We start from the raw sequence: 15,722 nt of genomic DNA on the forward strand, positions 1-15,722 counted from the left end.
TTTCAACTCTTTCTGTGTGTTCAACAGCTGTTTTTTCAGTTCCTTTTACTATGAATATACTTTTAAAATTGTTTTTGTCACCCAGCTGCTCCTATTAAAAGAGGATCATGATGACTACAGCTGTGTTTTTAATAGTTTTCCTCATTAAATAAGATTTGGTTCAGGCAAACATCTAATCAGCTCCTCATTAAGTAAAATAAGGTGTGCTTGTGTTGAAATATAACAGACACTGGAATGAAATGTCTGTCAGGCATATAGAGATTAACAGTATCTTACTGTAATATCTGCAGTGATCCTCTGAGACAGGTTCCTGTTGTATATTACTGTTAACAGCAAAGAATTAAAAGAAAAAAAAACAGTAATAGTACTCTAAATACTGTAATCAGGGCCATAGCTACAATTAGGCAAACACAGGCAGTTGCCTGGGGCCCCAAGATTCCCAGGGGCCCCCAAAACATCTCTTAAAAACTGATTTATGAAGTTCTCTTCAATTGAAAGCATTTCTTTTTTTCTAAATCTTACTTCACATGCTTCAAAATACATCAAAAGGCTTAATCTTTAATGATGGTTTTGGGTACCCCCCCTCCTTTCTTATTCAATGGGCTATTCCATGTAACAACACATCTGAAAATTTGATTCAGGAAGAAAGTGGTAAAAACACTTTTTTCCTCCATTTTTTTCTTATTTTCAACCAAGTTGGAAATAAAAACAGTGTTGCTCTGAGATCTGAGATAAACATATAAGACTTTTAGGATTTTAAGGACTTTATCTAGCCCAGGAAACAGGATAACTTCTCAAAATCAAACTTTTTGAGTTGGTGATAAACATTATTGTACAAAATCTCTTTTTTGGATACATAACTCACTGGACAGGGGGTCAAATAAAAATACATTAACTTTAATATAATAGTACCAAAAAGTATGGTAACTGTAAACATCACCTCTTTCAGTAGATTTTTTTTTTTTGCTTGATATTTACATATTTTTTCTTTACTAAATTATTTTTTTCAATATTTACCTATTGTAACGTTTTTCACTTCATACTTTCTTGTTTGTTACTGTTACTCTGTAAATTCCCCACTGTGGGACAAATAAGCTGTCAAATGACCATAAAAGATTTCAAACCCAGGACAAAGTGGACTAAATTATGTATTCACTTTTTTCAAAATCAAACTTAAGTACAGAACTTGAGGAAATGCATTTAGTTGTGTTAAGTTACCATGTACAAGATTAGCACTGTCTCATGCCTTGATTCTGGGAAACAGACAGTGGACCCAGGGAAGGCCAGTCTAGCTCTGAGGAAGATGAGTTACAAGGACATAGAGGGCCCCATTGACTGGGTTTGCCTTGGGCCCCCAAACGACTACATACGCCTCTGACTGTTACAGTACATTTCTGGCATCTGACTGCCAGTAACTTCCTGTAAAATTTAAACTAAACCTTTTCTTAGGTGTATATTTATGTAACTACTTCAAAATTCCCTTTGATATTTTTTTGCATTAACAGTGAGTCAAATAATATCACAGGAAAGACAAAATAATCAGACCTTCCTCTTCCTCTCTGTTCTGAGAAAGTAGCATCTTTCAGCTCTTTGTTTTGGTTTCAAGCAGGATTTCTGTTGCAGTTCTATCTCAGAGCTTTTTAAGGAAGCACTTTCCCTGCAGATCTAGGCAGACTGACAAATTTAGAGCTTGATATTCCTCTTTAGATTTAGTGCAGACCCAAACAGAGATAATCCATGTAATCCATATCAGATTAGCTTGCATCAAGTGGTCAGGAAAAGGACAGAATCAATGATAATGTAGCTCACTGTCTGATTGATTTTGTACAAGCAGTTATAAACATTCATTAAAGCTTGGTTTGATGGAACATAGTGTTAACAACATGGTTAGAAAAATGACCAACATATGATTCCTCTGAATGTCTTCTGGAGGTCTGTGCTGCCTTGTAAGGTTTGGAAAACTAACACAGAACCGTGACAAGTCTCACAGCTCAGAGGGAAGCTGGTGTCAGCAGCGAGGGAGGAGGGTGTGGAGGATGATGATGAATCACCACATTCTTGTTTTGAATCCTTTTTTATTATTTATTCTGTTTTACTGGGCTGAGCTCACATCTGTTCTCCATGTATCTATCTGTGTCCTCGGAGCAGGGGAGCACAGGGATCAGGCACAGAGCATCTCTGGGTGCTCAGTGGAAACAGATTTGCATATTTATATGACTCACAAAAAGCTTTAATATCAAACCATCAGACCTGCTGTCTGCAAACATTTGGAGAAAAGCTTTTTAAAAAGTCCTCTGCTCCTGATTCTGCTGCGGGGTGTGAGGCCTCTTTCAGGAATCTCACATCACCCAAGACAGTAAGGCTGCACCTCATGGGAGCATACCAACAGAAGGTAATGGGCACTCAGTCATTCAGCACATTAGCATGCGCATCATGTGCATTATCGTCCATCAAAACAGACAGCGCTTTTGTTTGGTTGTGTTTCATGAAATTATATTTCTGTGTGAAGACGTAGACACAGCAGTTTGTCTCCAGGATTTGAAATGACAGATTTAATTGCATGAGAATAAAGAATTCATGCTGCACAACAGAGCCGTGATAGCTGCATCGATCAATTCTTTCAGGGGAGAACATTAAAGGAGACAGAAACAAAGCTGTGATATTGGATTGTCTCCGACTCAGGCGTAGAATTTGAAGGGTTGTGGAAAGCCAGAGGAGAGAAAGTGGATGCAGATAAGGTATTTCCTGAGATTATGTAAGGCTGATTACCTCCAGGCTCTCTGAGTGGGTTGATAAAAAAATCTGTTTCCGTATAAGAACAAACAAACAACAAACGTGCTGATGCAGAGGCAGAGCAGAGCCCCGCTGGAGTGCACAGAGGATGTGTCAGAGACGGATGGTTCTTCTTTAGTGTGCTCTTTGGGGGCCTGATTAAAGAAATTACAGCTAATCATGCTCAGTGTGTAATATGATGAAGGCCTCCTCCACAAACATAACCTTTAGCAGTAATTACCATCAGAACATCTGTGGAGATTTCACATTTCCACGTCTAAATCCAGTTTACTTTTCATTAACAGCGGTGATCCCTGCACAGGCCTGCAGCCCACACCTGCTCATTACCTCGTCTCTCTATCAGCATCCATCAGAATCAAGAGAGTCACCTAGGTAACAAATGACAGGATGTGTCTGTCTCACCGCTCACTAAAAATAATCTCAGCGCTCCTTCTCTAGAACAATCTGTACCTGAGCTGTTTCTTCTTCTCGGTGGAGAGGATGAGGTGAGGACAGTCCAGCAGCAGGTGTTAAGAACAGGTGAGGTGTGAGGCTGATTTTAATGCTGAAGCCAAAACTTCAAACACAAACCTGTTTGTTGAGTAGACTCTTAGGTTGAAGTGTTGGTATCCTTCCCCCTCCTGTTTAAACTCCTGTATTACAGCAGCCGTAGACAGCTTTCAAAAATTAACATGAGGGTTAAAGGACATGGAGTAAATCCTCTCAACTTAAAGTGATACTCCGGGATGGAACAAGTTGGGTCCGATCACAAGGTTTAGGGCAGAAATTACCCCTACAGCAGTGTTTTTGTGCAGCAGAAGCCCAGAGCGCTCGCACCAAACACCCCCCCCCTGCTCCTCGGCCGGTTTCCTCTGCACCCAGACGGGGCCTTATTTTACTTGACAATGAACTTTGACAACACAGATAAATGGACTCCCAGCCAAAAAATCTGATATCGATCTGCATTCGCGCTTTATTCAAAGTGAACAGCAGGTCGTCCTCGCTCTCATAATCACTCATCTTTACGTTGTTATTGCATAAATCATCCTGCCAGACTACCTGCGTTTGTTTATATCTGGCACGCTGTGTGCGCGGACTGATACACTAAGTGGCGAGCGCCTCGTAGCCAGCTGTGGCTCTGCAGCGGAGGTAGCGCTGTTTTACGACACGATGAGAACTAGAGCCTTATTTAGTGGTGTTTTTGTGTGAAAGTAATGCGCTGAAAATTCTCTAAATAAAGAGTGAATGCAGACCGATATCAGAGTTTTTCGGTGGGAGTCTGTTTATTTGTGTTTTTGGTCAAGTAAAATATGGCCCCGTCTGAGTGCAGAGGAAACCAGCAGAGGAGCAGGGAGGGGGTGTTTGGTGCGTGCGCCCTGGGCTTCTGCTGCACAAAAACACTGCTGTAGGAGTAATTTCTGCCCTAAACCTTGTGATAGGACCCAACTTGTTCCATCTCGAAATATCACTTTAAATATTGCTGGGGTGTGCCCAGGAGGGGGCCAGCAGCCCATCTCATGGCCCAGTTGGTGAAAAACACACTGAAGTGTACACTTGGAAGAGCCAAAACACAAGCTTAAAGTGCCCCCTTGAGTCAAACTGCACACTAAAGTGGAGCTTTGGAGAGTCATAACCTGTGCTAAAGTGCCCTCTTTGGAGCCAAAACATATTCTTACACAAGGGTAGGCAACCTTTTCCACGACCTGTGCCACTTATAAATACTCTCATTCCCAAGGAGTCAATTCTTTCTTTTTTTTAATTAAATCATTGACAGTCAATAGGAAAGTCTCCGTTATGTATTCCTTGTCAGTGAATGGTTTTCCATGCTTGGGTGGGTGTACGATAATCAACAAGCCAACAAACCAAAATAAATGCTGCAACAGTATACTTCAAACTTCAACAACATTCAGTAGTAGTGCTAAAAAATTCACAAGAGCTGAGTCTTAGACCTACTGACTCATTCTAGCCCTTAGGACAAAGAAGAGAAAGGTCAGATTAAGTTCACAAGTGTTCCCTGAACAGATGAGTTTTCAGACATCTCTTAAAAGTATAAAGGGACTCTGTGGATCCTATAGAGTTAAAAAAATTCATTCCACCATTTAGGAACAACAGAGGAGAAGAGTCTGGCTAGTGATTTGGAGCTGCGCTGGGCTGGGAGCACCAGGCGTCTTTCACAAGCAGAGTGTAGTGGGCCAGAAGGAGCGTAGACCTGGATGAGGGACCCCGGGTAGGCAGGAGCCGTTCTTGTCAGTGTTTTGTCAGCGAGAAGAAGAGCTTTGAATTTGATTGGAGCTGCTACTGGAAGCCAGTGAAGCGAGATTAACAGCTGGGTGACGTGTGCTGTTTTGGGCTGGTTAAAGACCAGACATGCTGCTGCATTCTGGGTAATCTGCAGAAGTTTAAATGTACACGCAGGGAGGCCTACTAGAAGGGAATTGCAGTGGTCGATGCGTGATATCACAGGAGCCTGTGCCAGAAACTTATCTATTTTGTTTATAAAATGTGCTTGCGATATGAATTAAGATTTTGTGTTGTATTACCTCCTATTTATCTCTTAATGACTGTAAATAAATGCGTTGTGGTTTCTGAATAATAATGTAGGTTATTAGGGCCTTGTAAAGGGCTAGCACTACAAGAACAGTAATTCTTCCTCTATCACTCTGACATCATTAAATATGTTGACCCTGAAATTCACAACCCCCCCCCCCCCCCCCCAAAAAAAAAAAAAAACAAAAAAAACAAAACAAAACAAAACAAAACAAAACAAAAAACAAAACAAAAAAAAACAGTCAATAAGTAATAATTAGGAGTTGATGTTGTGAAAAATCTTAGTTCATATCGTAAGCCCCTAATTAATAGTGAATATGTATTCTCTAATATAAAGTGTTACCAACTTTTCTGTGCACTGTCTCTCCATCTGTCACATCTCAGGCTTCAGCTGTGAGAGGTACCCTCTAAAGATAATTGGTATGGTCTATTTTTAGGAATATTTAAATACTAAATCCTGAATTTTAAGTAAGACCTGTCTATTTTCAGGTCAAAACAGTGCTCAGAAATCACCTCAGAAGACTGATATCTTGCTCTCTGTTGTTACTTTAAAAAACTGAATATGAAACCCAGTAGTAGTAGATCTGTATGACAGTGATTGAACATGATGAGATTATAGAGCTGGGCCTTAACTCAGAGCATGAAGAGTGCAGCTGATATAATGGCTTTGATGTGTAGCCAATACCTGTATTAAATAATTCACAACCACACAGACTCGTGAACACAGATCCAGCTGGGATGGATCTGTATGAATGATAAAATCAACAGAGAAATTCACTCTTTCTGTGAACCCATGAACTTTGACACCAAGAAACCTGAGGGGAGCAGGAAACAGATGAAGATGGCGTCTCTTCTTTAAATTAACACAAGTAATTAGAAGATTTATTTCATGGCAGCTCTGACCAGAAGAGGGCAGAGCAGCACAATACTCATCATGAAGTTTAACAGGCCTGTGTTTGTGAATGTTTTCCCAGCAGCACATGTGTAGACAGAGGGTAACGAAACTTTGAACATGTTCCTCCGGGAGCAAAGAGAAGAAATTTTGTGTTAATAGTTGAGTTTGTTAATCGTATTTCTCCATCTCTTGTGTTGTAGGCCATGATAACCAAAATGAAATGTTGACATAATTTAGTTTACATGAAGAAAGTCTGTGATAATACACATTTTCTAATTATTAATAAAACTGATGGAAGTCTTGGTTTCTAGAGATGCAGCAGCTTCACGCTCAGGTGTGAAGACCATGAGTTGCTTCATCAGTATCAGTTGTGATCAGCATGTCTATGTATTGTGTGTTGGGTGTGTGTGTGTGTGTGTTTTTGATTCCTGCAACACAATCACTGCATTGTAGTCCAGTGTAATAAATGTGCTCTGACGCAGGGGACACAAATAAGCTGCTTTACAGATTAGCCTGAGGGAAGAAGCGCTTTATTCTTGATGAAGATCTCATGTCAATGAAAACCTTTGAAATGACTTCATTTGGTTATTTGAATGAAAAATAAAAGAGTTTATAAGATGAAAGGAGAAAACAGCATAATAAAATAATATTCCAATACTTAAAGTCAAAGTTCATGGAATAAATGTTTGTTTATTTTGTGTGTGAAGAAAGTCAGAGCAACAGGAGAGAGTAAAAGAGTCAACATTTAGGCGTAACAACAGTTAAAATCAACACTTCTAGATCTTCTGATTTTCCATTTAAGAAACGATGTTGTTCATGTTGTATAAGAGGTAAGGAAGGCCTCGATCAGACACGTCCAATCAAACCTCAAGATCCATTTCCATACAGCTTTCATCTTAAAATATTAATTATGTCACTGAAATAGATCATGCTCTAAATGATGTGTACATTTACATTTTCTGTCAAAGTCACAAACCAACAAAAGTTGATCCAGTGACGTCTCACTGAACTCCATCTGGACTGTGCATAGGCTACTTGTATCAAGCTAAAGCTCTGTACATTCTGCAGTAACTCAACAACTCTCACAGCTGACGTCTCTTAATAAATGGATTAATCAGGATGTAAAAAATTTGAGAGTTCAAGTAACATTACTTGTGTTTTTTGAACTCTTAAATTTTCACATCATGTTAGATTTCATCAAATATACTAAATTAAATTAATTAAATGAAATTATTAATGCATATTTTATAATTGAAATTGTTAAATTTGTCATACTTTTTTTTGTGAAATTCATTTAATTAATCATTTTTTTAATTAAACACTTTTCTAAACTTGATTTCATCAACTGTTTATGTTCACCTTCTGTTAAAAACATTTCTTACACAAAAAATCAAAGTACGTAACAATATCTTTCTTCATGAGAAGAAATATTTGACAATTGAACTTGTTCATTCAATCGTTATTACCTTATCAATACCATTACACAGGGCTCTCAAGCCAATTAAAAATAATTGAAGTTAACGCTCCAATAAATATATAAATTGATTGTTATCATATTATCATCATAATACTCCAATCGAACACATAACTTCACCATGTCTTTGAGACATAAGCCACGTTTCCACCAAGCAGACCAGTTTGGTTCGTCTCGGTACGGCGTGCATTTTGTGGCGTTTCCACTGATTTTTCCCAGGACAGAGACAAGCCGTCCTACTTTTTGGGACCTTTCCATAGTGGTGCCAGACTGAACCGATCCACTCTCAGAAGATGGAGCTACAACACTGCAGACCGTTGATTGGTCAAAAGAATTGTCACTTACCCCGACAGCGGCTGTATTTCTCCTGGCGGCACACAGACTTTTCTGAAACAAAGCTTGATTGTTCTTTGTATCAAAGAGCTACATGCTAACCACAGAGAGGTTGAATGGCTGGGTGTCTTCCATCTTTGCTCTTTGTTTACTGTGTAGTGTTTTTCGTCTTTGTTGAATTTATTGGCGGGGTAATCTGTGTCACGCTATTGTTTAGCAGATGCAGCTTTCGGCATCCAGCTTACACGCCGCCTGCCACGAGAGGGCACAGTTTGCTGTGGAAACGGAAACGGAATCAGGCTTAACTGTACCAAACCGAGCCAAATCGTACTGAACCGAACCGGACTGCTTGGTGAAAATGCGGCAATAGATACCATGTCTTAAAATGTGAGTGTCTCAAGACAAAGGAAATTTGTCTGACGTCTATAAGACAACTTAAGACAAATTTCCTTTGTCTTAAGATGTCTAAAGACTCTCAATGCCTTAAAGACAGAAACATGTGTCTGGGTGTTCCCCATGTTATGTCTTAAGATATGAGTAGCGTCCTTTTGATGGTAGAGGACACAAGACTAGATTAAAGTTATGAAATGGAGCAGAAAAGACAAAAATAATGCATAACAATAGTTCAAAATACAGGACAAGAAATATTTGGGTCTAAAAATGTGTTTAGGTCAAAATAAATGAAAAAATAAATAAATGTTCTGATGAAACTCAGATCCTGTCGTAAAACATCCTGACATATTTTCCCCATATCGCCCCCTAATGGAGACAGTTCCTTGGTCAGAAGCAGAGTTTGCTGATGTTAACGCAGAATGTAGACCTACCAAGAGGTAACTTGGTATCAAGAGGGATAGGTGATGTTTGCTTTCATCAGTCTGGAGCACACTTAGTGGCTGATTTTTACAGAAATCACTGAAAGAAGTTGTACACAAATAGAGCTTTCAAATGAAAAGTTTGGACCCCTCTGGTAAATACTTTGATATCATGCTTTTGGGAATCTCTGTTGCGGGATGAGTTGCCCTTTTAGGACAGTTAAGATTTTCAAATGTAGTTCAATTGAATCCTTGAGGGCACAAATAAATAAATAAATAAAGGAATATAAATAATTTTCTGAAATATTTTAATAAAAAGCAGCTGTAAACACAAGTCTTCAGGCTCTGCTTTAAAGAGCTGAGAGTTTAAGTGGACCTGATCATGCCTTGTTCCAGATATCTGGAGTGTAAACACATCAATAATAGAATAAATAAAGAAATTTCTAAAAGAAATGTTTGTATAAAGTTGAAACAATAGTAAAAGAGCATGACTTAAGATTAATAATTGAAAACTAGAAGACTGAAAGGAAAATATTTTCTCCTTTCTCAGCCTGACTTCTACAAACTACTACAAACAGCATGGACTGTACTTTCACATCTTCAGATCTGTTGACACCCATTCCTTCTATGTTTGTACAGAAAGTTTTAAGGTTCAAAGACTGGAGGCAGATCTGTCCATCAAAGGCTGCCTCTGTGAGGTTTGTGGGACAGCTCAGGGCCTGTCTGACACAGACAGAGCAAACTGTGGGCTTGAATCCAAGACGATGGATTGTTTACAGAGTCTTTACTTGTTACTTTAAAGTGAATCTGTGCCCATCAGGACGGTAGGGCTCACTGTGTAGCAGACACACAGATGATCACTGTCTAAATCCATCACTTCTTTCTTGGTTTTAGATTTACTCTCAAATTTTAATGATCACATTTGCCTGATATCATAACATTTTTAACTCTGTGAAGCCCTTTAAACTGCTTTATGTATGATGTTGCTTTATAAATAAGCTTGCTTCGTCCTTCACAATTTCACCCCGTCCTCAGAAGAGATATTTAAAGACAAGCTTGTTAGTGGTTCTCCTGAGAGTCTGCTTTACATGCTGTGGTTATGTCAGACATTTCAAGAGGTTTGGTTTAAAGGGATTTAGTGTGGTTCAGCCTTGAGCAAGGAGATAAAGGAAGTCTGAGTCACGCTGAAGAGCCAGAGGAGACGTCTCAAACAGGCTGCGAGATGTGTGAGCTGCATACAGGGTCATGTGGAGAACTAATAATAGCACAAGATGTTTGGCTCTGACAAAAACTGTTTTAATTAAAATGAAAAACAATCAATTAACTCAAAGAACAGTTACCAAATGGCTCTGCCTGACACATAAGAGCTGACGAAAGACAAAACAGAAAATGAGCAACAGGAGTGAACATAAAACATCCTGAAGGCGTCATGTTTCAGGTTTGATATTTTGGCTTTAGATCTTGAAACTGGATTTAGCATTCCCACCGCTGTTCTTTTCGTCACACTGCAGCACAACACAGAGGAGAGACCCGGACAGAAAAGACACTGTGCATTTACTCAAGAAGGCCTCAAAGACGTGGGCCAGGTGAGAGAAAAACAATAGAAAAATGTTTTTAAATAATTTAAGAAAAAACTGGTTGATTTAATGCTGAGGTCTTCAACAGGGTGTCTGCACCTGGAGGTACTTCAGGGGGTCCATGACAATTTTGGTTACTTATTATTTTCATTTAACTATTCCTTATATTTCAGTTTATGCTCATATTATTGCCTTTGAACACATATCAGTGGATACACGGATGCAGTGCTCACTTCTAGCTCCTTAAGACAGAGGAAGACCCACCTCTATTGCTGCTCTGTGAATCACGTGGCTGCATGTTTTATACTAACTCTGTCAGGTTCCCTAGAATTGCTTAATAATGAATGAAATTATACATTTATATGTAGTACTTGTGCCTTGTGTCATTATAGCATAAATAAATTACAGTTTAGTCTACTCTCTTCTATTCTAATCATTGTTTTGTATGTATTTCTGAATCAATTTTGGCTTTCTTTAATTTTACAATAAGGGGGTCCCTGCTCCGTCTTTCCATCAGTAAGGGGAGAACGTGGAAGACCCCTGATTTAAAGTATAAAATTGAAATACATTTAAGAATACAGAGTTTCTTAACAAATATATTTATGAAGAAGCTTCTGTGTAATTATAAGCTTTCAACCACTGCACACCTCTGCCTACTCAGCTGTGATTTTTAATACAGGAGTGTCTTTAACAATGCTAGGAGGGTTGAAAGGTATAGACTTATAGCACCATCTGCAGGACAGTCACGCTTTTACACCGTTGCATTAGTTTCTGCATTAAGAATAGTATACAATAGAACAGATTAGAATATAATATAATAGAATGGAATAGAATAGAATAGAATGAAATAGAATAGAATAGAATAGAACAAACCCTTTCATCAATCCCCCATCTGGGCAGGAAATTCTTTCGTTACAGCAGCTCAAATGAAAGAAAGAAACAAAGAGCAAAAAGCAATCGTAGAAAAAAGGACAGTAACAGAAAAAAAGGAGTTTACAACATGTACAAATCTGCAATAAATTCAGTATAATTTGTTGAAGAGAAAAAAGGATAGATCTCCTCACTTGGTCACCACTGAACTTTTTGTCTATGTCAAGAGTTTGCAACCTGCAGCTCTGGAGCCTCATGTGGCTCTTTGGGTCCTTTACTAAATAAAATCATACGTTCACATTTTGTTGAACTAAATATGCATCACATCTTGCGATACAGCGGGCCACCTCTCTACTTCACCTCCTACATCATCAACAGCCCACCAACTTTCAATGCACCTGTGGCTGACCTCAAGTTTGAAGCCCCTGGTAAGATAACTAAACCTACAAAAGGACAATTCTGGTAGAAAATACAGATTATAATTCTGTGTGGATAGATCTATTTAACTGTCAAAGTGTCAATATATATGGTTAACATGCAGCAAAACATTAGCAAACATCCAAAAATTATGACTTGACTAATGCAATCAATAAATGTTACAAAATCCAAGTTTTTTTTTTATAGTTTTGTAATTTTTTTTATCGGAATTCTTGCATATTTTTTTACTCAAAAATATTTTAAATATTACATATTCACACACACACACACACACACACACACACACACACACACACACACACACACACACACACACACACACCACACACACACACACACACACACACACACACACACACACACACACACATATTCTTTTTTTTTTTTTTGCAATTTTTGAATTTTCTTCCAAATTTTCTAAATTTTAAGAATCTTTGAAATTTTTGAAAATTTTTGACACTTTTGCAAATTAATGAAATTTCAAATTTTCTAATGTCTGAAATTTTTGTTTTGTTTAGCAAATTTTATTTTTTTTCAGTTCATGCATATTTTTTATCTCATCTCATTTCCCACTACTTATCACGGTCAGGACCAATTGCCCCTGTCCCCGGCCACTTCCACCAGCTCCTCTGAGGAGACACCAAAGCGTTCCCAGGCCATTCGAGAGATATAATGGCTCCATCGTGTTTGGGTCTACCTGGGGTCCTCCCAGTTGGACATGCCTGAAACACCTCTCCTCATCAAATGCCTGAACCACCTAATCTAGCTCCTCTTGATGCTGAGGAGCAGCAGCTCTACTCCAAGCCTCTCCCAGATGTCCGAGCTCTGAACCCTATCCTTAAGGCTGAGCCCAGACACCCTGTGGAGAAAGCTCATTTCAGCCGATTGTGTCTGCGATCTTGTTCTATTGGTCACGACCCACAGCTTGTGGCCAAAGGTGAGGGTTGGAACGTAGATTGACTGGTAAACTGAGAGCCTTGCCTTCTGGCTCAGCTCTCTCTTCACCCCAACAGACCGGTATTTAGCGTCCCCATCACTTCAGGTTTCCCCTCACTCATGAACAGTACCCAGAGATACTTGAACTCCTCCTCTAGGGGCAATTACCCTCTCCCAACCTGGAGTGGGCAGTCCACCTTTTTTGCGGCTGAGAACCATGGCCTTAGACTTAGAGGTACTGATCTTCATCTCGGCTGCAAACCGCCCCAGTGTGAGCTGGAGGTCAGTGTTTGATGAGGTCAACAGGGCCACATCATCTGCAAAAAGCAGAGATGGGATCCTAGCACAGAAGTCCAACAACCGAACACCACTCTGGTTCAGATCGGGCAAACTATTCCTCCCAGTCACGCTGTGATTACCCACTTGAGCAGTGAAGTCCCAGTGTAAGACAATGGAGTCCCCAGTTGGAGTGTCCAGCACCAGTCCCTGGTACTCCAAAAAGGATGGGTACTCTGAGCTGCTGTTTGGTGCGTAAGCACAAAAAACAGTCAACGGCAGCAAAGAGAGTCCAGCCCCTCTCAAGAAGGTTGGTTCCAGAGCCCTAGCTGTGTGTTGAGGTGAGCCCGACTATATCTAGCCGGTATCTCTCTACCGCACTAGCTCATGTTCCTTCCCCACCAGAGAGGTGACATTCCATGTCCCAAAAGCCATTTTCCTCAAACCGAGGATCAGGCCGTCAAGGCCTCAGCCCTTGTCTGCCGCCCAATCCACAATGCACTGGACCTCTTTGGCTCCTCCTGCAGGTGGTGGGTCCACAAAAAGATGGACCCATTTCGACTTGGCCTGACCGAGCCCCATGGGTAGAGCCCTGGCCACCAGGCGCTCGCCTGTGGACCCCAATCCCAGGCCTGGTCTCTGGGTGAGGCTTGGGTGACCCCCCAGCCAGGGTGAATCCTAATATTATTCATCATATGGGGTCTTCATCTGGCCCCTCACCTAGGACCAGTTTGCCTTCAGAGACCCAACCAGGTGCAATCGCTCTCGACAACATAGCTCCTGCGATCATTGAGGCACTCAAACCCCTCCACCACGGTAAGCTGGCAGCCACGGTCTGTGTGCTGTAAATGGACTAATGTTCTCCAAGGAAAAATCAGACCCAAACCACTGATACTGAGAAACAGCATTTAAAAATAACCAATTCTGTGCTGATAATCTCATTTTGAGTTATGGATCATAAACAGGCACGATTTTTCTGCTTTGCTTTCATAATCATATTTTCTGATTCAAATCTTCCCTCAAGCATGACAAATAACAGCTGGTTCATTTCTGTCACGTCCTTTAGGGGAGAAAAACTGTCTAACCTTGTCCTCTCAGAACTCTGTCACCAGATATGAAGTTGGAAATGATCCATTCTGCTGCAGGCTTTGTGGAGCCAGTCTCATGACTTTTCATTTATAACTGTGTGCTCTGAGAGTTCAGTGTTTTCAGAAGACCTCCAGACATGTACTGAGGTTGGGGCCTATTAAAAGCCTATGACCAGCAGAATAGTTCATCCTCAAACAAACTGGTGTTTCATCTCCTGCTGCAGCACAAAGAGGAGTCTATCCATTGACTTTGAGACTCAAAGGCGGTGGATGTTGGGATCAGTTGGTCTGCTGCTCGCTGAGGCTGGTGGCTGTGGTGTAGGAGAGGACTCTGTCGTAGTTTAAAGCTGCAGTTGGAGGTTTTTAAAACTCAACATGAGTAAGTATCACAGCGAGCTGTCTAAGAAGGATCAGGATTTACTGAAAATCCGCCGGGACAGCGACACAAAAGCTGCAGAGCTCGCCAAGATGGAGAAGATGCTGCAGCAGACTAAGGGCCTGTTAGAGAAGAAGACGGAGTCTGGATCAGACAGCATGGGCTACCAGGAGAACATGGGTCTGTATCCCAATCACAACATATAAACCATGTGTCAAGCTTCTGCTCTGTTTTTGTGTGATGGTGTCTTTTGTTTCCCGGTTACAGTGGAGGACCTGGAGGAGAAAGTGCGCTCCAGCAGGCGCTACAGGAGGAACTCCCTCCACCACACACAGATGCTGGAGAGTCAGATGAAAACAGTGAAAGGGGAGCTGGTGGGCACCCTGGACCATCTGGAGGAGCTGAGGAACGTCCTGCGCCGCTCGCAGCAGAAAGCTGAAGAGCGTAAAGCTGCGATGGAGAAGCTGGCAGCAGGACTGCGGTGAGCCACGCGCTCTTTCAAGCTCTAACACTCAACTGGATATCTGACCTGGCATCCTGCACTCTGCCGCTGATGCTATGAAGAGTTTGCATACGACAGACCGCCACCACACTCACACACAGTTAAATGGTAAGGAGTTACGCCACAGTTTGGCGTCAAAGTCTGGGTTTCAAAGACTTGATTCTCAGCATTTCACAATGTGCCCTGTAGAAATAATCTAATCCTTCTCTTCTTATTTTTTGTCCTGCTCAGACTGAGTCTATAACTTGAATTCCTGATGTTAGCACAAGTGAAAATGTTAGTTTGGTCTGTGATTTTTCTGTGTATCGTCTGAAAAAAGTCTGAAGATGATTTTAAAAGCACAGTACCTTGGCTGGATAAGATCTGGGATTAAAGGAAGAATTTCTTAATCATATAAATATCTGTATTAGTATTGTGCATGCTCGATTTAATAAAAGCAGCTGTGAGAAGATTTTTGCTTTGATTGTTTTGACCCCATCTGGACAAAATGGAAACTCTGCTGATTTTGTCCTGTAAATAAAAAATTTAGAAATCAATCCTTGTAAATCTTTAAACTGAAAGATTTTGTTATATTAATTTATTTATTGTATTATATTTAAAAATATGTTTCTGTTTCTTTTGTCTGATATCTGCCTGGATTCTGAAGGTGAAACATTAAAAACTACAAATCATCAGTATTCTGGCATCTTTAATCTTAACTTTAGTTTGTTGCATCAAAATTTCTGTGTTAATTTTTTTTGCTCTTTTTGTTTAAAATAAGGAGAGTTGTTTCAGATGATAGGTAATATTGCTTTGATTTAGGGAAATGTGTGCTCTGTGAGATGAG

General features: G+C 40.2%; 1 protein-coding gene across 2 annotated transcripts; it reads left to right on the plus strand.

Annotated features, from left to right (window-relative positions):
• Nucleotides 1-2,111: 2,111 nt before the first annotated feature.
• On the plus strand, nucleotides 2,112-15,283 carry LOC141789415 (uncharacterized). Of its 2 annotated transcripts, XM_074668814.1 has the most exons (3): nucleotides 2,112-2,392; nucleotides 14,243-14,574; nucleotides 14,662-15,283. In XM_074668814.1, the coding sequence occupies exons 2-3, from the start codon at nucleotides 14,394-14,396 to the stop codon at nucleotides 14,877-14,879; spliced, it is 399 nt and encodes a 132-aa protein (XP_074524915.1). In that variant the 5' UTR covers nucleotides 2,112-2,392; nucleotides 14,243-14,393; the 3' UTR covers nucleotides 14,880-15,283. The 2 variants fall into 2 exon arrangements, with proteins under 2 accessions (XP_074524915.1, XP_074524914.1); XM_074668813.1 differs by lacking the exon at nucleotides 2,112-2,392 and having other exon boundaries at nucleotides 13,221-14,574.
• The last annotated feature ends 439 nt before the right edge of the window (nucleotides 15,284-15,722 follow it).

This window comes from Halichoeres trimaculatus, unplaced genomic scaffold (assembly GCF_033239565.1).
Source record: "Halichoeres trimaculatus isolate MK-OKI-2021-1 unplaced genomic scaffold, fHalTri1.1 fHalTri1_scaffold_4, whole genome shotgun sequence".
NCBI classification, from domain to species: Eukaryota; Metazoa; Chordata; class Actinopteri; order Labriformes; family Labridae; genus Halichoeres; species Halichoeres trimaculatus.

Bases quoted from the DNA above. Each gene is read 5' to 3' on its own strand.
- LOC141789415 (XM_074668814.1), top strand. From the start codon at position 14,394: ATGAGTAAGTATCACAGCGAGCTGTCTAAGAAGGATCAGGATTTACTG. The intron at 14,575-14,661 runs GTCTGTATCCCA...TCCCGGTTACAG, and splicing joins GGGCTACCAGGAGAACATGG to TGGAGGACCTGGAGGAGAAA.